Here is a 19,771-nt window from a genome sequence, read left to right as displayed (position 1 = left end):
TTTTTTCTTTTTTTTTTTTTTTTGAGACGGCCTCAGTCTGTTGCCCAGGCTGGAGTACGGTGGTGCGATCATAGCTCATTGCAACCTCAAACTCCTGGACTCAAGAGATCTTCCCTCTTCAGCCTCCCCAGTAGCTGGGACTACAGGAGCCCCACCCGGCTTTTTTTGTTTTTTGGTGCAGATGGTGTCTCACATTGTCTTCCCAAAGTGGTCTTGAACCCCTGGCCTCAAGCAATCATCCTATCTCTGTCTCCCAAAATGCTGGGATTACAGGCATAAACCACCAAGCCCGGCCAGTTTGTATTTGTATTGTTGAAACAAAAAATCGATTACTGAAAATTGCATAATACACTTTTCAGTAAAGAGTAACGATGTAAGGTATAAAGGTGTCATACATTTATATGTACCTGTGGATAAATGGCTTTGGATGGTGTCTATGAGGCCTTCTGTGACACCTCAGGGCCAGATGTGTTTTGGAATTCAGAGGTTTTCAAATTTGAGAAAACTAATATAGTGCACATACAATATATCAAGCACATCTCCAGAGGGATCTGGGGCAACACTAAATAATGAAACACATCAGTTAAAATTTTTTAATTAGGCAGGGCGCAGTGGCTCACGCCTGTAATCCCAGCACTTTGGGAGGCCAAGGCGGGTGGATCACAAGGTCAGGAGTTCGAGACCATCCTGGCCAACATGGTGAAACCTCGTCTCTACTAAAAATACAAAAATTAGCTGGGCGTGGTAGCTGGTGCTTGTAGTCTCAGCTACTTGGGAGGCTGAGGCAGGAGAATCGCTTGAACCCAGGAGGCAGAGGTTGCAGTGAACCAAGATTGCACCACTGCACTCCAGCCTGGGCAACAGAGTAAGACTCTCTCAAAAAAAAAAAAGATTTTTGGTTGATGTATAATGTCCATACAGAAAAACACATCAGTGGGTATAGCTCAATGAATTTTTATAAACTGAAGATATATGTTATTAATATTTCTGCCATAATTTTGAATATTTACATTTAGTGGAATAAATTGAGATTATAAATATGCTTATATCAGGTCAGGTGGTGCTGCCAAATGATTGATATTGGGTTTTGCTTTCAAAGAGTTATGAAATACCCGGGTTTTGTATTTCTGGCTTTGGGATGAGAGCTTGTGGGCCTGTGTTAATAGAGATAGTCACGTGAGCAAGGCATTACAGTAAAGCCTAGAAAAGGCTTCAGGGCCATGAAAGGATGGGACTGGATGGCTCTTCAGCCTGGGGTTTGCTCCTGTATTCCACATCCTTCCTCCTCAGTCCTGCCATTTTGCTCTTTCCCCAGGAGTACACATCCAGATGCCGGCCCAGCAACCACAGGGGATCCCTCTGGGAGACTAAAAGTACAGGTTCTGGGGCCCAGGTTGAGGCCGACCAACCCTGAGCCTCAGGCCAGGGGAATGGCAGCCCCCTTGGAGCCCCAGGACCAGACCCCTGGGGAGGGAGAAGGGCTTCTGATTGTCAAAGTGGAAGATTCCTCCTGGGAACAGGAATCTACCCAGCATGAGGACAGCAGGGATTCCGAAGCCTGCCGCCAGCGCTTCCGGCAGTTCTGCTATGGGGATGTGCATGGGCCTCATGAGGCCTTCAGCCAGCTCTGGGAGCTCTGCTGCCGCTGGCTGCGGCCCGAGTTGCGCACCAAGGAGCAGATCCTGGAGCTGCTGGTGCTGGAGCAGTTCCTGACGGTGCTGCCAGGGGAGATCCAGGGCTGGGTGCGCGAGCGGCACCCAGGAAGTGGCGAGGAGGCTGTCGCCTTGGTGGAGGACCTACAGAAGCAGCCATTGAAAGCCTGGCCGCAGGTGAGGGGCCCTTCAATATCCAGAGTCACCTGGATGGTGCCTGGCGAGTAGGTACCCTGCAGAGATAAGTCTCCCAGAGGCTCACAGGGTAGGGGAGACACAGAGCCCCCAGGAGCAGGCACACAAGCACAGCATGCCATGGGTGCCTTTCTGAAAGATGCAGTCCAAAGTAAATGTGATTTATTTTTTGCGGCTGTGGAAGGCAACAATGGGGCTGAAGTGTGAATGTTCCAGAAAGGAAGTTTTAGCTCCATGCAGGGTCTGCTGATGTTTATTTGCATTTTGCTCTAGGCCTGGCTCTGAGGACACTAGGGTGTGCAGAGAGCCAGCTCCAGAGTGGGGCTAGAAGGTGGAGCTGTCCGGGGCCCCAATTACCTTGTGGGATGTTGGATCCTTCACATTGGATGCATCTGGGGAGGTTCTGATGAGTGGCTAGGGGATGGGGTTCTGCCTTTGGCAGGAGGGTCCCCAGCTCCCCGCTTGCTAAGTGGCTGTGATTCTGGCCTTTCAGGGCTGGTTCTTGCCTCGTGAATGATCAGGGAGCGTCCTCGGGCACACAGCATTGCCTGGTATCACATTCTCCTCCGGACTTTCCTGGGGCACCATATTGGTCTCCTTCCCACACCCCAGCATCCTGAGGGTCATGTCCTGTGTCTCCTTCCCAGGGAATAAACTCTGTCTCCCCCGGTCTGGTCTCGGGCTGATGAGCATATTGTGGTTCCTGCACAGGATGTGCCCTCGGAGGAGGCGGAACCCGAGGCTGCAGGCCAGGGATCTCAGGCCAAGGGGCCTCCCCCGATGGTGGGGGCACGGAGGCGGCCATCTGTTCCCCAAGAGCAGCACAGCCATAGCGGTGAGTAAGCCTCTGTCCTTGTGGGCAGTAGAGTGGCTGGGCAGGGACTTAGCTCTGTCACCGGCATTGCCCTAAGGGTCATAGGCAGGACAGCTCCCTCTGTGAAGTCTAGGGCATGTGTGAATGCGCACAGGTTGGGGAGGCTATAGGCATCGGTGTCAGGCCTGGGCTGGCCTTTCTAAGGCTCCATTCTTCTCCTTCAGCCCAGCCTCCTGCTTTTCTTAAAGAGGGGCGTACCAGAGAGACGACGGACACCTGCTTTGTCTCTGGGGTCCATGTGAGTCACCAGTCCCTTTGTCTTCTTTAAGGCACTTGGCTCTGTTGAGTTTGTAAAATGGGACTTACTGTCCCATCAGGCCTCTTTCATCTGACCCATCCTGTCCCCGCCAGTGCTGCTGGGAGGCCTGAGCAAGGGAGCCCTGAGCCAGGTCTTCTCGCCCCATTCCAGGGACCTGTGGCATTGGGAGACATTCCATTCTATTTCTCCCGGGAAGAATGGGGCACCCTGGACCCTGCTCAGCGGGATCTCTTCTGGGACATAAAGCGGGAGAACTCCCGGAACACCACCCTGGGTAAGCACCCAGGGCCTTTGGGTCCAGGCTGGCCGCCCCCCATCCTGTTGGAACTTCAGTCTTCTTTCCCACCCCATCCTTAGCTGGTTCCAAAGCAGCCTGTCTCCAAGTCTTGCCAAGAGCCTGAGTAACTCCTTTCTTGGCTGACGATCAGTTTTTGTGCCTTTCCACATGCAGCATGGGACAGCGCCAGCACTGCCCAGCCCTGAGTGCTCGTAAGGGCAGCTTCTCCTTTGAGTCTCACTGCCTAGTGCATAGAAGGATTGTCCCCATTTTACACATAAGGGACCTGAGACTCAGGTCAGTGGATGCTGAAGGGACACAGCTGGGAGTTGGATCAGGCATGGCTGTGAGGCCACCTTGGGCTGCCAGGAGCAGGGGTGCTGACGGGGAACCCCAGCTGCTCACCAGCCTGGGCCCCTGCTTGTCAGAACTGCCCTTACCAGTTCCCTCTCCACGCCAGGCCCCTTCTCAGCACCATCAGGGATCATCTTGTTGAGTCCACACTCCCAGCAGGATGGGCTGCGACCTCTGCCCAGATCTGTCACGTGTTGAGTTTGGAGAACTAGAGCCTGCATGGTGAAGGGAGCTACACTAGCCAGACCAGTTTGGTTTCTCAGTTTCCGACTGTGACAGCTGGGAAAAATTTTTTCTTTCTTTTCTTTTTTTTTTTTGAGATGGAGTTTTCCTCTGTCGCCAGGCTGGAATGTAGTGGTGTGATCTCAGCTCACTGAAACTTCCACCTCCCGGGTTCAAGCGATTCTCCTGCCTCAGCCTCCTGAGTAGCTGGGATTACAGGCATGAGCCACCATGCCCGGCTAATTTTTTTGTATTTTTAATAGAGACGAGTTTTCACCATGTTGGTCAGGCTGGTCTCGAACTCCTGATTTCGTGATCCGCCCACCTCGGCCTCCCAAAGTGCTGGGATTACAGGTGTGAGCCACCACGCCTAGCCCTTGAAAATTTTCAAAATTACTGTAAATCTTTTCTGCTGTGGAGCTTGATATCTGGGGTTCAGAGTGGGACATTGGATCCCAGTGTGGCCTGCAGGGCACAGATGGCTTAGGGGGCTGGCCTATGCAGGCAGGATCAGAGGCTTGCTCAGACTGCTGCTCTGCCGCATTTTTTCATCATCCCTGTTTTATTTGGGTTTTTGTTTTTGTTTTGTTTGTTTATTTTTAAGACAAAGTGTTGCTCTTGGAGTGCAATGGCATGATCCCGGCTCACTGCAACCTCCGCTTTCTGGGTTCAAGTGATTCTTCTGCCTCAGCCTCCTGAGTAGCTGGGATTACAGAGGCGTGCTACCACGTCCTGCTAATTTTTGTATTTTTAGTAGGGACGGGGTTTCGCCATATTGGCCAGGCTGGTCTGGGACTTCTAACCTCAGGTTATCCGCCTGCCTCAGCCTCCCAGAATGTTGGGATTACAGGCTTGAGCCACTGCGCCCGGCCAATCACCCCCATTTTATAGATAAGGAAACTGAGGATTCGGCAGTGTGAGCGCAGGGGTTTCTGAACCTGGAGGCCAGGAAGCTTTCCCTAGCCTTGTTTCTTCCTCACCTCAGCTCTGGCCTCAGAACCGAGTGGGACTGAAGAGGTCGCCTCCTTCCCCTTGCAGGTTTGGGGCTCAAAGGCCAAAATGAGAAGTCCCGGCTGGAGGAGGTGGTGCCGGTGCTGCCGGGCCAGACAGGCAGCGACGTGACTGTGTCCTGGAGCCCGGAGGAGGCCGAGGCCTGGGAGAGTGAGAACCGGCCAAGGGCGGCCCTGGGCGCAGTGGTGGGTGCGCGACGGGGGCGGCCACCCACTCGCCGGCGCCAGTTCCGGGACCTGGCAGCCGAGAAGCCACACAGCTGCGGGCAGTGTGGAAAGCGCTTCCGCTGGGGCTCGGACCTGGCGCGGCACCAGCGCACGCACACGGGCGAGAAGCCGCACAAGTGTCCCGAGTGCGACAAGAGCTTCCGCAGCTCCTCGGACCTGGTGCGCCACCAAGGCGTGCACACGGGCGAGAAGCCCTTCTCCTGTTCCGAGTGCGGCAAGAGCTTCAGCCGCAGCGCCTACCTGGCTGACCACCAGCGCATCCACACGGGCGAGAAGCCTTTCGGCTGCAGCGACTGCGGCAAGAGCTTCTCGCTGCGCTCCTACCTGCTGGACCATCGGCGTGTGCACACCGGTGAGCGGCCCTTTGGCTGCGGAGAGTGCGACAAGAGCTTCAAGCAGCGCGCGCACCTCATCGCGCATCAGAGCCTGCACGCCAAGATGGCCCAGCCCGTGGGGTGAGCAGCCAGCTTGGCCGGAAACTTGGGGGAGGCCCAGCCACGGCACATCCTACTTCATTCACCACTGGGACTCTCCTTCTATTTGTGGCCACCTCCTGGGCTGTCCGAGGGACCCCAGGGTACCCCACACTCGGAGCTCGCCTGCCCTGCTCGGCTCTGAGGACTTGCCCAGCACTCAAAGGGAACGGAAGCCCCCCTCCCGTCCCCTGCTCTTGTCGTCTTTCCCCCTTCTGCGCCTAGCGTTTCTCTTCCCCTCTAGTTTCTGCAGCCCCAACACATTCCTGACAGGGGCAGCAGGGTGGCGAGGACTCAGGTCTAGGTCCCTTCCCAGAAGCCCCCGAGCCTCATTTGACTGTGTGGTTCTTTGGCCCCCACCCTCTGGGGTGGGTCCATGAGTCAGGCCTCTGCCCTGCCAACCTGTGCCTTTCAGTGGGCATGGAGGACTGGCCTTGGCCCCCAGGGTGTTGCTGGGCTTTGGGAGGGACAGTCAGCCCACACCTGTGGGACCACGGGTCTTAGGGCGCAGGGGCTTTCTGGCCCCCACCCACTCCCGTTCCCAGGCCATGACCACTCTGCCCTGTCCTGGCCACACGGACTCGGCCTGCCTTTGCCCTCGGTCTACTTGCCCTAACATGAGGCTCTGAGAGCCACTTGCCCACCAGTCTGGTGAGGATAATGGTGGCTCCAGCGACAGGAGGCCAACCCTGGAGACCAAGAACAGGGTGCCTGGCTGCCAACTGCTCCTCCAGAGGTGCGGCTGCACCATACTTAGCACTAGCATTCTATCAGCACTAGCATCCCACTCCATTGGCACTGGTACCCCGCTCCATCGGCATTAACGCCCCGCTCCATCGACACTGGTGCCCACTCCATCGGCACTGGCACCCCGCTCCATCCACATTAATGCCCTGCTCCATCGACACTGGTGCCCGCTCCATTGGCACTGGCACCCACTCCATCCCCCGCTCCATCGGCACTGGCACCCCGCTCCATCGGCACTGGCGCCCCGCTCCATCGGCACTAACGCCCCACTCGGCGCCCCACTCCATCAGCACTAATGCCCTGCTCCATCGGCACTGGCGCCCCACTCCATTGTCACTAACGTCCAGCTCTATTGGCACTAACACCTCGCTCCATCGTCACTACGTCCAACTCCATCGGCACTAACGCCCTGCTCCATCGGCACTGGTGCCGGGTTCCATCATCACTAACCTCCAGCTCCACCGGCACTGGCGCCCCACTTCATGGGCACTTTGCTGCTGCCTCCTGAGCACTGCCTTCCATGAACAGGGACAGACCAGAGGCCCTGCAAGGACTCAGCCCTGCGGGCCTCCAAAGGGCAACAGAAGAGTATTAATAAATGTGAAAACTTCCCTCCAGAGTGTTGTTCTTTCGGTGTCTGGAATGTGGGGAAACCTGGAATATAAACCCTTTGCCCTGGCCTTGTGTCCTGGTGGCACATTCTGCTGCGCCGTCACCAAGGGGAGCCACATCCTTGGCGTCCAGTTTGGCTGGGCCCCAGTGGGCAGCCGTGTCCCTTGGGACTCTTGTCCCCATGTGTCAGCCAGTGCCTGCCCTGCTCTGGGGGCACCATCTGTGCCCTAGCAGAACAGGGAGCTGAGCAGGACTCAGGGTCTTCACCAGGCCACTCCTCTCTCACAACTGTGAAAGGAAGAAGGGCCCAGAGACGCTGCTTGGTCAGTGGTGGGACCCTCTTGCCGCGCGTTGGGGATCCGGAACTCAAGGCTGCCCCAGGCTGAGTCCCTTAGAGAAGGGGCTGACAGTGGGCCTGCCCTTCCCACCAGCCCCTGACATCCAACTTCTCCCTACCAGGAGCCCCAGGCCGGGGCCCACCACGAGCTGGTGGGTGTGTGGTGAGAACTAGTGATCACCCAGGCACGACCCCTCCTTCCACCCGTGCTGGTTCCATCTCTTTCACCTGCTGGTGGCCTCAGGGCCCCTGGCTGAGGGGAGGCGGGGGCCAGTAGATGCTCTGGTCCCTTGGTAACAGGTGTGCATGTGGCAGCCCTCTCTGCCCCCAGGCCTTTCTCAGCCAACCTCCCATGCACACATCATCCTGCAGTGCCTGCCATGGTTTGCCGTAAGAAGCAAGAGAGGTCTCGCTGTGGACAGGACTGATTCCAGTTGGTGATTTTTACCTCTGGGGGCCTGGTGTTGTGTGCATGCGTGTGGTGGGCGGCCAGGACGGTACAAGGACTTCTTGGTGGTGGTGGCTGGCTCCAAAGGGAGACACTCGGGTGTAACGAGATCAGATAAGCACGTAGGCCAGGAGCTAAGAATAGGATTGAGCACAGGTTCCTGGCTCAGGTACAGGCACATCAGTGCCAGCAAAGAAGTCACCGGCAGAAGCCAGAGAATGGAGCCTGAGCTGGGAGAGCAGGGCCAGGACCCAGGGTTCCAGGGAAGGGGCAGAGTCCAGCTCAGCTCATAAGTAGAGCTGATAGCAGTCATTAGGAGAGAGGGCAAGGGTTAGGACCCAGGGCACTGAAAGCCCAGGGCCAGGAGGCGAGCTTCGTGCTTGGTGCTTGGAGGAAGCCCCGCCTGGCCCTATGGCCTTTCTGGTGGCTGGGACCCTGCGGGTGGCCACGCAGATGGCAGACACTCGAGACAGCCTGGGGAGAAAGGTAGCAGGCAGCACCACCTGGCCCAGCTGCTCCTGCCTCCCAGCTGAGCCCCAGCCCAGCCCAGCCTAGCTCTGGCCTTACCTTCCCAGGGGAAGTACGACGCCCAGGGTCCAAAGGCAGCCCTGATGCTCATCAGCCCTGGGGTGGTGGCCGCTGCAGTCACTGCCCTGGAGGATGTGTTCCAGGCCCTGGGCTTTGAGAGCTGGGAGAGGAGGCAGGTCCCAGTCCAGGTGAGCCTCTGCCTCTTACCTCCACCCTCAGGCCCAGCACCGAGCCCTTCCCCACTGTCCCCTGACCCAGATTCTCCTCCCGACCCCAAACCTCCCCGGACTCAAGCCGGTCTCACTTTTGCCCCTAGGGCTTCCTCGAGAAGCTGGCTTGGTTCCGGGAGCGGCTGGATGCCCACAGGCACCCTGTGGGGTGTGCCTTAGTGGCCTTGGTGGCCCCCAGAGGGCAGCTGAAGCAGCCACAGCAGTTGGTCCGGGAGCTGAATGGCTGCGGGGCCCTGCGGGGCTGCCCCAAAGTCTTCCTGCTGCTCTCAAGTGGCCCTGGGTGTGAGTGAGCTGGCTCAGGATCCAGGGGCTGGGCAGGGACCCAGGAGCAGAGCCTCGGGCCTCACTCCAGGCCAACGCGCTGCTTCTCCACTCAGCTGCCCTGGAGTCCGGAGCCTTCCTTGCTGGCCTGAGAGAGCTCTGTGGCCGCTCTCCTCACTGGTCTCTGGTGCAGCTGCTGACCGAGGTGGGGACGCTGGAGGGGGAGGCCCAGTGAAGTGGGGCTGCTTCTGCTGTCTCTGCTGGTTCCGCTGTGTCCCCCTGAGTCAGTTACAGTCAGATTCATTCACGTGTATCCTCCCTCCAATTCATTCTACAAACCTTTATTGTCTACAGAAGTGGTATCAGCCCCCCACCCCCAACTCGGGACCCCCGACAACCCACTCAGGATGCCCCGACACTCCAGACTCCTCCCAACTCCATGCCTTGGCCCAAGCGGTTCCCTCTGCCTGCCATGCCCTCCTGTTGTCCCAGGAGCCCTGCACAGTCCTCTACAGGCTGCCAGCGATGCCCTTCCTTGCATCCATGCATGCACTTCAGACTGCCCCTTTCCACACCAGGCAGTGATTATCCACCCTGTTAGATCACAGGACCCTGGAGGCTGGGACTGGGAATGATTCAAGTCTGGTCTCCAGGGCTGAAGGTCTCACTATGCAGTTGGGTGGCCCCTGGGCAGCCCTGGAGGTGAGGGGGCCCCAGCTGTCCTCCACAGATCGCCCAGCAGGGTAGTGCCCACCCCGTGAGCCTTCCCAGCAGGCCCTGCCCTACTCTAGGGAACATCCCCACCTCTATGCGCACTGATCCCGGGGCAGGGGTCAATGGTGTGGCCACTGTCCATTCAAGACCATCCACGCCCAGCTAAGTCCAGAACCTTGAGCCTGAACTGGAGCCTGGGTCTCGCTTGAGGCCATCCTGCCTGTCTGTCCTTTGCCGGCCTCCTCCTCTCTGCATTCTAGCAGGTGACCCTGAAGAGACTATAGAAGCCACAAGCCTGGCTGAGTCTTTTCTCGACCCCATCCTCAGCTCTTCCGCAAGGTGACTGAAGAGTCCACAGGGGGCACCTGCTGCCCTGTCCTTCGGAGCTCCTTGCGGGGGGCACTGTGCCTGGGAGGCGTGGAGCCCTGGAGGCCTGAGGTGAGGGGGACAGGGCAGGGGTCCAATCACATGGCCACAGTTTCCAGTGGGAAGAAGCTTAGGGAGACCCAGGCCGGGGAGGCCAGGAGCTGGAGTCCTCTCAGGCCACTTTAGATGCGTCTTAACCCTCTCTGCAGCTGGCCCCCGGTCCCAACACACAGTATGACCTGTCCAAGACCAGGGCTGCCCTCCTCCTGGCTGTGATCCAAGGCCGGCCTGGGGCCCAGCATGACGTGGAGGCGCTGGGGGGCCTATGCCGGGCCCTGGGCTTTGAGACCACCGTGAGAACGGACCCTACAGCCCAGGTGAGGGGAAACCGAGAACTTACGCTGGTGCTCTGAAGGAAGACCCCTCCCTAGGAACCTGGGGCCTCTCTCCTGGGCCTCTCTCCATCACTGGCAGGAAGTGCACCACACGTCTAGCCTCTGTCCTCCTACTGCCTGCGTCGGGCCTGTCACTTCCCTGCCTCTAGAAGCCTGGTCTCCAGGATCTCCAAGGCCTCCCTCATTGGCTGGTTCTCTGCCCCCCCCCACCCCCTCCCCAGCTTAAAGCTTTAGCTGCAAGTCTTGGTTTCCCTCTTGGCTCCCAGCAGCCCACTCCGCTCTCCTCACACCTCTCAACTTCTTGGTGTAGCTTCCCCACCAGGGCAGGAGGAGAACTGGCTCCAGGAAGCTGGGTCTCTATGTCACCTCTAAAGAGGCCATGCCAAGGCCTTGCAGGAGGGAGTTAGAAAAGGGCTTCTGGTTGGGCGCAGTGGCTCATGCCTGTAATCCCAACACTTTGGGAGGCCGAGGCGGGTGGATCACTTGAGGTTAGGAGTTTGAGACCAGCCTGACCACCATGGTGAAACCTTGTCTCTACTATAAAGACAAAATTAGTAGGGCGTGGTGCTGCACGCCTGTAGTCCCAGCTACTCAGGAGGCTGAGGCAGGAGAATCGGGTGAACCTGGGAGGCGGATATAGCAGTGAGCCGAGATCGCGCCACTGCACTCCAGCCTGGATGACAGAGCAAGACTCCATCTCAAAAAAAAAAAAAAAAAGAGGGCTTCCTCCCTGGGTCTGTGAGTGGCAGGTGGTGGGAGGCCAGGTGGGTAGGATCTGGGAAACCTTCTCAGCCTGGCAGAGGGCAGCCAGGGGCTGGGGAGGTGGTGGCTTTGGCCCAGGCCTCAACATTGTTCCCACCCAGGCTTTCCAGGAGGAGCTGGCCCAGTTCCAGAAGCAACTGGACACCTGCAGGGGCCCTGTTAGCTGTGTCCTTGTGGCCCTGATGGCCCATGGGGGACCACGGGGTCAGCTGCTGGGGGCTGACGGACAAGAAGTACAGCCCGAGGCACTGATGCAGGAGCTGAGCCACTGCCGGGTGCTGTGGGGCCGCCCCAAGGTCTTCCTGCTGCAGGCCTGCCGTGGGGGTGAGTGGCCCGGCCTCCTGCCCTCACTTCTCGGCCAGCCTTAGTCCCCAGGACTCACTGTCTACCTCCTCCAGTAAGCCTGGGTACCCGCCCTTCCCTGTCCCCTCTCCTGTCCTCTCCTAGAGGTCAAGTCCACGACCTTGAACCCTTAACTCTCAACACTTGTCATTCAGAGCTCTGAATGTCTCCAGTCTGGCAAGCCTGCCCTGGAGCTCTGGAGCTGGGTTCTCACCTTGACCTCACGTTCACACAAGACCCCTGAGCACCCCCAGGTATCCCCGGAGTGAGACTATCTGCCTCTCCCCACCCTCTTCAGGAAACAGGGATGCTGGTGTGGGGCCCACAGCTCTCCCCTGGTACTGGAGCTGGCTGCGGGCACCTCCATCTGTTCCCTCCCATGCAGATGTCCTGCAGATATACGCTGAGGCCCAAGGTGGGTTCTGCCTTCCTTCCAGTGCCTGGGTTTGGGCAGGGCTGGTGGTGGGGACTGTCCAGAGAGCATCTCCAGGGCTCTAAGCTGGGGTACGGCTGCCACCTGCATCCTCTGTTTGCCAAGACAATGGGAAGAAAAAAATCTTCCTTAACTGCAAGGGCCTTTGGGAAATGGGAACTTCTTCCCCTGTTGGAGCCTGAAAAGAACGCTGGAGTCGGCAAGCTCAAATAGCTTTTCTGAGGTCACAGCTGGTAAGTGGCTGGGCCAAGCTTTGAACTTCCGTTTGTCTTTCCTGCCCTGTGCTCTTTCCACCTCCCTGGGCTGCCCTGAAGCCACAGATTGGGAGCTCCTGGAGCTGATGGAGTTCCACAATGTTGATCACTGGAATTGATTCCTCTTGCAGGCAGCTCCTGCAGGGGCGCCCCTCCAGGGAGGTCTGACCAAGCAGACATCCTGACGGTCTACTCAGCCGCGGAGGGTAAGGAGATGGGTCATCGGGAAGCCCGTGGTTACACAGGGCCCAACTTCCTGGCCTACGATCTAGAGTAGCCTTAGGGGCAGCTAGGGCTTAGGGTTGGGGCACAGAGATGCCAGCCCAGCTGTGGTCCAGCCATTTTCCCTACATGGGTTATGATGTGCAGTAACAGCAGTGATGGTGAGTGCTGTGAGGTGCCGCTGTGCCAACCACTGTGTCTGCAGGTTTCCTCTAGGCTGTGAGTTCCACGAGGCCGGGGAGATCTGCCTGCCCGGAGGCACTGGTCAGTGTCTGGCACATAGTAGGTGCACAGTAAATGTGTGCTCAGTAGTGAATCTCTCCATAGGCTCACCTCTGCAAATATCTAGCAACAACTTGTTCCAGATGCAAGAAGTCCCTGCTCCCTGCCCTGTTCTCTTGCCTGATTCCTGGGTCCTGCCTGCTTGTACCCCACCTTCCACCAACAGTAGGACCCCTGGAATTGGAAGGCAGAGGGTTGGGACCCTGGTCTGATGCTCTGGCCCTGGTCCCCTGACCTAGGCTATGTGGCCTATCGCGATGACAAGGGCTCAGATTTTATCCAGACACTGGTGGAGGTCCTCAGAGCCAACCCCGGGAGAGACCTTCTGGAGCTGCTGACTGAGGTGTGTTGGGGGGTTCCGGGGTGACAAGGGGCAAGGAGCTGGATTTGCCCTTCTCCCCAGCCCTTCTATTCTGATCACCTCCTATGAACTCCATTGGCAAAGGAGGGATCCTCTGCCCTCAATACTACAAGATAACCAAACACAGGATGCCCGACGCTGCACAGATGCCATCCATAGCAGTTCTTAGTCACATGTACTGCAGTTGGGTGGGGAGGAGGACGCTGCACGCCATGCGGGGCCACCTGGGCTTGTGCTCAGAGCAGGGTGAACCTGCAGGGCCAGGGGGAAGCTGGCTTTGTAGTGACAAGAGAGTGAGATGCCCCCTGGTTCTCACAGGCAGATGTGGTTGGTTGGTTTGAGTATTTCCAAGGCCTGTCAGGGGGCTGAAGTCCATTAGGCTGAGGACCAGGTGGGGTGTAGCTGGTCTGCTGAGAGGGGACCTACGGGGTGGGAGCCTGTCCTGCTGGGTGGGGACATGTCCGGCCAGAGCAGAGGAATTCACCGTTAGTCCTCTGGAGCTCTGTGAGCCTCAGAGATGTCCCTCCCGGCAGGCCTTTAAATTTTAGGCCTTGCAATGCACCAGGCCAGGAGCTCTCCCTTGGGGCAGGGTGAGCCCCGGAGGGCTGTAGCCCCAGGCACAGGCTGGGTGTGGTCCTCAGGTCAACAGGCGGGTGTGTGAGCAGGACGTGCTGGGCCCCGACTGCGATGAACTCCGCAAGGCCTGCCTGGAGATCCGCAGCTCGCTCCGGCGCCGACTCTGCCTCCAGCCCTGAGGGCGCCACGGCCACCCGGGGGCTGCTGAGACGGTGGCAGGACTCCAGCGCCATTCTTGCCTCCATCCACCCCCCAACCCCCAGTTTCCACATCCGAGAGTGAAGCGTGGCAGCGTGGGGGTGGCCGTGCAATAAATATCTGCTGCGAACAGTGCCTGTTCTCAAAGACGTGTGAAATAAGTGAGATAATGTGTGTAAAGCACCTGGCACTGCATATGGACGCAATAGTGTCCATGGGAACTGAGCTGGGGCCTGTGCCCAGGTTCCGGGACTCGGGAACCCAACATGGGCTGGACTGGGCTGGGCTGGGTTGGCAGTTCGGTTATGGGAGCATCCAGGGGGAAGAGGGGTACCAGGAAGAGGACGCATATCCCTCTCCCAGCCATGTCCCTGTGCATGCGCGCCCCACCTCCACCCCGCGCTGGGCCATAGAAACGCAGGAGACACGGCCTCCGCTTTCCAGGCGGCCAGAATAAAGTCTGGGGCCAAAAGCCTTTGAAACACACCTTTGCAGGTTCACCGGTGATGGAGCAAGCACAGGGGCTGCGGAAGCAGCTTGCAGCCCCTGACCCAAAGCGGCGGGAGGCACATGGAGGAAAGAGCTCCTAAACGGCGTCTCGGAGGGGCCTGCTGCGGGGAGGGTGGGGTCGGGCGGGCTCGCCAGGGCTCGAACTCACAGCTCTGGGCCCACGGCGGCAGTTTCCGCCCAGCAGCCTCAGCGGTTGGGCGCGGTGGCCGAGCTCGCAGACTAGCCCACCGCGAGGCCCGGAAGGACGGGCCTCCCCCTCACTCTAAGCATGCGTATTAAAGCCACAGCATAGGCTCTAGAAAGCTTTATGAGAAAAGCTGCGGCGGCTGTAGCCGCAGGGCCGCGTGGCCTAATGGATAAGGCGTCTGATTCCGGATCAGAAGATTGAGGGTTCGAGTCCCTTCGTGGTCGTTGCGAGGTTAATCTTTTCTTCTCCTGTCACTGCACCGTGGGCGACAAGTATCCTCGAACTGAGTGAGCCGGTCAGTCGCCCCGGACCGCCCAAGGAACATTCGGACCTCGCCCTGCTCCTGCAGTCGCGCAACTAAGGACCTAGGGCCAGAATAGCAGAGAGGGCGACCCAGAGAGCTCCGGCAGGGCCCTGGGGGACTGCGGAGCTTGAAGCCAGAGAACGCGAGCCCTGGGAGCTGGATTGACTTCACAAACTAAAGCTCAAGTGATGGAAACCGTGACAGACGCGGGGCTGGGATTGCTTGCGGTGAGGAGTTGCCCCATGGGGTCAAAGGACATGTGTAGTTTTCTGTTTTGTTTGGTTTTGGAGACGGAGTTTCGCTCTCGTTGCCCAGGCTGGAGTGCAATGGCGTGATCTCCGCTCACTGAAACCTTCGCCTTCCGGGTTCAAGCGATTCTCCTGCCTCAGCCTTCCGAATAGCTGGGATCACAGGCATGCGCCATCACGCCCGGCTAATTTTTGTATTTTTAGTAGAGGGGGGGGAGCTTCTCCATGTTGGCCAGGCTGGTCTCGAACTCCTCAGGTGATCCGCCCGCCTCGGTCTCCCAAAGTGCTGGGATTACAGGCGTGAGCCACCGCGCCCAGCGACATGCGTAGTTTCATTGATTATTGTAATGAAAAACTTTGTATCCTCTATCAACTCATCACGGGGTAGCAAAGTAAAAAAGAAAACAATCATAAATACCGGTGATGAACCGGGCGCGGTGGCTCAACGCCTCTAATCCCCGCTTTTTGGGAGACCGACGCGCAGATCATGAGGTCAGGAGTTCGAGACCAGCCTGACTCACAAGATAAAACTCCGTCTCTACTAAAAATATAAAAATTAGTGGGACGTGGTGGCGCGCTCCTGCAGTCCCAGCTACTCAGGAGGGTGAGTCAGGAGACTCGCTTGAACCCGGGAGGCCGGAGGTTGCAGAGAGCCAAGATCTCGCCACTGCACTGTAGCCTGGGTGACAGGGCGAGACTCCGTCTCAAAATAGAAAATAAATAAAATAAACATTTCAATTTCAAAGAGTATCGCCAGGATTGAGTTAATATTTCACCCAGAAAAAAAAATGTTTACCAGCGGAACCTAAGTTTAGTCCGAGTGCCGAGCAGCGCCGCGTTGGGGTATCCTTCCACCGGGTGAAGGCTGCGGAGAGTCGCAGCTGCAGGCATGTCCTCCGGTCGGCAGACGCTAGTGACCTGGGGTCGTGCAGGGTGTCGCTTTCTCCTTTAACTTATTTTGAGTTTTCAGTGGTTTACGAAGCTATTTGTTTTTGGTGGAGACGGGGCGTTCACTATATTGCCCAGGCTGGTCTCGAACTCCTGGACTGAAGCGTTTACTAGGTATTAAGGGAAAAGAACTTCATTAAAATATAGATTTTTTGAAAAGGAAAATAACACACATGTTGGGGCAGGAAAGTAAACACCCAACGTTGCGATCCTGAGATTAACACCGAGCCAGCTGGGGATGTAGAGGGCAAACTTTGGAGGGTCATTATTAAGAGGCTTCCGACCACTGGGCGGCACCGTTGGTGTAATGGACAATGCAGGGGAGGAGGTCGGAGACCGACACTTCCACAAGCGGCGGGCTCGGGATGAGGAGCGGGTTGCTGAGCAGGCATCGCGTGCCCCTTCCCATACACTCCATCCATCTCAAATGCATCTTTCACTACTAATTACCCCTGGACTTGGCTTCTCTGCTGAATGGAGACTAGGGCTCGTGAGGGAGTTGATCCAGGCACCTCTCGCACCCTAAGCGAAGATCATACCCCTAGACCAAAGAGCCGAGCCAAAAATCTGCTGTTCTGTGTCCTTCAGGTCTCTCTACACGTGCGCGGTCTCTTTGGGGCACCGAGGATGCTCAGGAGCGGACGAGATCTGAACCAGAGCTTGGATTCCCGTGGAGGGGCGGGAGAAAGGCTAGGATAGGACAGGCAGGCTGTGGGGGAACCATCGCGGAGTGACTGAGAGACTGGTCTAAGACAAGCGCCAGGTTGTCGCCGTCCGCCCCGGTGGCCTAATGGATAAGGCATTGGCCTCCTAAGCCAGGGATTGTGGGTTCGAGTCCCACCCGGGGTAAGAAGGGGATGAATTTTAGGTTCTTCAACGGGGAAAAAAACTGGAATTCCGTTATACTCCGGTGGAGTTGCGGAGTTCTGGGAGGGTTCCTAGACAGGCTGTAAATCAGAAACCCGTACCTGTTTTCAAATAAGACGAGCAATTTCAGGTTACAGGAAAAAGAAGTTGGACGTTTTACAGGATTTTAAGTTCCATCCATTTAACTTGGTAGAAAGGAGTGATTGTTTCTTTTTCCAGGTTTGTTAATTCTATAATGGTTACATATATTTTTGAAATCCTTATTTTTTAATAAACACACAATGGTTCACAGATTAAATTACAGGACAACTGGTTTGTTTTAAAAATCATAAAACTGAGGCCAGGCGCGGTGGCTCACGCTTGTAATCCCAGCCTGTAATCTCCGTTTCAAAAAAAATCATAAACTGGATGGAGGTATAGATGAAACTACTTATCCATGAGTAGATAATGGGGGACATGAGGGAACATTGCACTATTTCCTCTCTTTTAATACATGTTTGAAGTAGTCCATGGTATTCTTTTTTTAAATCCATGCAGTATATGACGCCATCTTCAAGGTAAAAAATTCCCGAACTACAGGACATGGTGTAAAGTAAAATCAGAAGCTGCCCCGATGGGGACCACTGCTAGAATTTTGTCATAAATATGTATAAAAACATGGTTGGCTTTTGCCTTTAAAACTCGTAATTGGGCCGGGCGCAGTGGTTCACGCCTGTAATCCCAGCACTTTGGGAGGCTGAGGCCGGCGGATCACCATCACTAACCAGCCTGACCGACATGGTGAAACCCTGTCTCTACTAAAAATAGAAAAATTAGCCGGGCGTGGTGGCACGCGCCTGTAATCCCAGCTCCTCAGGAGACTGAGGCAGGAGAATCACTTGAACCCGGGAGGTGGAGGTTGCAGTGAGCGGAGATCGCGCCATTGTACTCCAGCCTGGGTGACAGAGTGAGACTCCGTCTCAAATAAATAAATAAAACCCATAATTGGGACTCTTCTGTTTTTCCAGCTCTGGCCTGGCTTCTTCCACTTCCCCACACATCCTGGACCCTATCATCCCCACCTCAATGGCGTTACCTTCCTCACCTCAATGGCATTACCTTCCACCATCATAGGCCACCTGCAGAGAATGGCCACCACAGAGCTCCTTAAGGAAGCTGAGGCTTCCGTGATGGATTTTTTCGAGAGGCCTTGTGAAAGGGAGTGTCCTGGCCTGGTGCAGTAGCTCACGCCTGTAATCGCAGCACTTTGTGAGGCCAAGGCGGGCGGATCACGAGGTCAGGAATTCGAGAGCAGCCTGGCCAATATGGTGAAAACTCATCTCTACTAAAAATATAAAAATTAGCGGGATGTGGTGGCGCTTGCCTGTAGTCCCAGCTACTTGGGAGGCTGAGGCAGAAGAATCACTTGAACCTGGGAGGCAGAGGTTGCAGTGAGCCGAGATCATGCCACTGCACTCTAGTCTGGGCGACAGAGTGAGACTCCGGCTCAAGAAAAAAAAAAAGAAAGAAAGAAAGAAAAAGAAAAAAGAAAGAAAGGGAGTCTCCTCTGGTCTTCTCAGTGGTGTGCGCATCATGCATGATAGATGCACTCCAATATTGCTTGGTGTCTTTAGGTTTCTTTCTCTACAGTTTGCCTGAGACGTTCTACCAGCCCAGTCTCATTAAACATAGGCCATCACTGAGGTCAATTTTCAGCCAACCAACCAAGAAACCTGGTAGGGCCACGGTCAGCTGCATGAGATAATATATTAACTATAGGCTCTTTGGAATGTGCACCCAGATGGATAAATTCACCAGATACAAAATCATATCCCATCCTCCTTATGATGGCTTAAAGTAGCAAAACTTGTTTTGTATCTGTTTTGTTTTGTCACGTATGCTGTTTTCTCCAAGGTCAGCCTTTGTCGTTCAAGATTCTCAATTTTGAGTCCAATCTGATGTCACCACTTCTTCCTAATCAGTACTGTTATTTTTCACACCAAAGATTTCCTAAGTCTGTGAATTCAATTTACATTGCCATTCTGCCACACGCCTAGTTAAATGACATGTTTGATTTTTAGCAATATCAGCCTTGTGGCTTTAAGGTTATTGTATAGTTGCCATAAATTGTCCCTGAGTCTCTGAATATGACTTAGTGTAGAAGTTTAGACACCTGATCTTGTCATTTTCTTTCTGTAAGCTAACCAGTTCCTTCAGAAGACTTCTTTCCATGCCATGAACTAATGAAAGTCCATGTGGTCGCCTGTGCTGCAACAGTCAAGCACAGCAGCCACTGGTCCCCCAGGGCACTTGCTTCAGTCTGTAACTCCTCATAATCAACCAGGTCACACGTTGCCTGATCATGATGCCCTTGTATACTGTGAATTACAGCATCTCATGTCCATTGGTAAGGACCTCGACACTGCATTCAAGCCAAAATTGTCCAGGTAGCAGTCAGAAAACCATCAGCTATGTTTTCTTGTTTGTTTGTTTTGTTTTGTTTTTGTTTTTGTTTTTGTTTTGAGACGGGGTCTCTCTCAGTCACCCAGGCTGGAGTGCAGTGGTGTGATCACAGCTCACTGCAGCCTCGACCTCCCAGGTTCGAGTGATCCTCCCCAATCAGCCTTCTGAGTAGCTGGGACTGCAGGCACATGCTGCTCATTTTTTGTAGAGAGGGGGTCTTGCTATGTTGCTCAGGCTGATCTCAAACTCCTGGGCTCAAGCAGTCCTCCCACCTTGGCCTCCCAAAGTGCTGTTCTTATAGGCATGAGCCACCACACCTCTCATTAGCTATTTTCACAGAATATTTAATATGATAGTTATTAGATAGGTATAAATAATTGTTTTGGTTTTTGGAGACAGGGTCTCACTGTGTTGCCCAGGCTGCAGTGGCACAATCATGGGTCACTGCACCCACAAATTCCTGGGCTCAAGTGGTGTTCCTGCCTTGACCTCCCTAAATGCTGGGATTACAGGCCTGAGCCATGGTACCTAGCCTAGAACCAGATTATAAGGGTGAGATTCCGGCCGGGCGCGGTGGCTCAAGCCTGTAATCCCAGCACTTTGGGAGGCCGAGACGGGCGGATCACGAGGTCAGGAGATGGAGACCATCCTGG

At 55.9% G+C, this 19,771-nt stretch overlaps 2 protein-coding genes and 2 non-coding genes across 4 annotated transcripts in view; all 4 read left to right on the top strand.

Moving 5' to 3' along the window:
- The window catches only part of ZNF213 (zinc finger protein 213), a 13,736-nt gene extending 7,307 nt beyond the window's left edge, over positions 1-6,429 (top strand). Inside the window, exons 2-6 of the mRNA XM_011982600.1 lie at positions 1,316-1,829; positions 2,559-2,682; positions 2,886-2,959; positions 3,131-3,254; positions 4,872-6,429. Coding sequence (XP_011837990.1) covers positions 1,431-1,829; positions 2,559-2,682; positions 2,886-2,959; positions 3,131-3,254; positions 4,872-5,530 — 1,380 coding nt within the window. The 5' untranslated portion in view covers positions 1,316-1,430 and the 3' untranslated portion in view covers positions 5,531-6,429. The remainder of the gene's footprint in view (positions 1-1,315; positions 1,830-2,558; positions 2,683-2,885; positions 2,960-3,130; positions 3,255-4,871) is intronic.
- A 1,899-nt stretch (positions 6,430-8,328) lies between these two features.
- On the top strand, positions 8,329-13,747 carry LOC105541533 (putative caspase-16). Its single transcript, XM_011982598.1, has 10 exons — positions 8,329-8,404; positions 8,533-8,728; positions 8,824-8,912; positions 9,749-9,859; positions 9,997-10,164; positions 11,046-11,268; positions 11,585-11,701; positions 12,105-12,179; positions 12,717-12,820; positions 13,480-13,747. Exons 6-10 carry the CDS (start codon positions 11,127-11,129, stop codon positions 13,591-13,593), a joined length of 552 nt encoding a protein of 183 aa, XP_011837988.1. The 5' UTR covers positions 8,329-8,404; positions 8,533-8,728; positions 8,824-8,912; positions 9,749-9,859; positions 9,997-10,164; positions 11,046-11,126; the 3' UTR covers positions 13,594-13,747.
- Positions 13,748-14,460: 713 nt separating this feature from the next.
- On the top strand, positions 14,461-14,533 carry TRNAR-CCG. The gene has a single exon. It is a non-coding gene; the product is annotated as a tRNA-Arg (tRNA).
- Positions 14,534-16,585: 2,052 nt separating this feature from the next.
- Positions 16,586-16,658, top strand: TRNAR-CCU. The gene has a single exon. It is a non-coding gene; the product is annotated as a tRNA-Arg (tRNA).
- The last annotated feature ends 3,113 nt before the right edge of the window (positions 16,659-19,771 follow it).

This window comes from Mandrillus leucophaeus, unplaced genomic scaffold (assembly GCF_000951045.1).
Source record: "Mandrillus leucophaeus isolate KB7577 unplaced genomic scaffold, Mleu.le_1.0 Scaffold240, whole genome shotgun sequence".
Taxonomy (NCBI): domain Eukaryota; kingdom Metazoa; phylum Chordata; class Mammalia; order Primates; family Cercopithecidae; genus Mandrillus; species Mandrillus leucophaeus.
Note: the sequence above shows the minus strand (reverse complement) of the source record. Positions and strands in the feature narration are given on the sequence as shown.

Bases quoted from the DNA above. Each gene is read 5' to 3' on its own strand.
- LOC105541533 (XM_011982598.1), top strand. From the start codon at position 11,127: ATGGCCCATGGGGGACCACGGGGTCAGCTGCTGGGGGCTGACGGACAA. The intron at 12,180-12,716 runs GTAAGGAGATGG...CCCCTGACCTAG, and splicing joins GGTCTACTCAGCCGCGGAGG to GCTATGTGGCCTATCGCGAT. The intron at 12,821-13,479 runs GTGTGTTGGGGG...TGTGGTCCTCAG, and splicing joins TTCTGGAGCTGCTGACTGAG to GTCAACAGGCGGGTGTGTGA.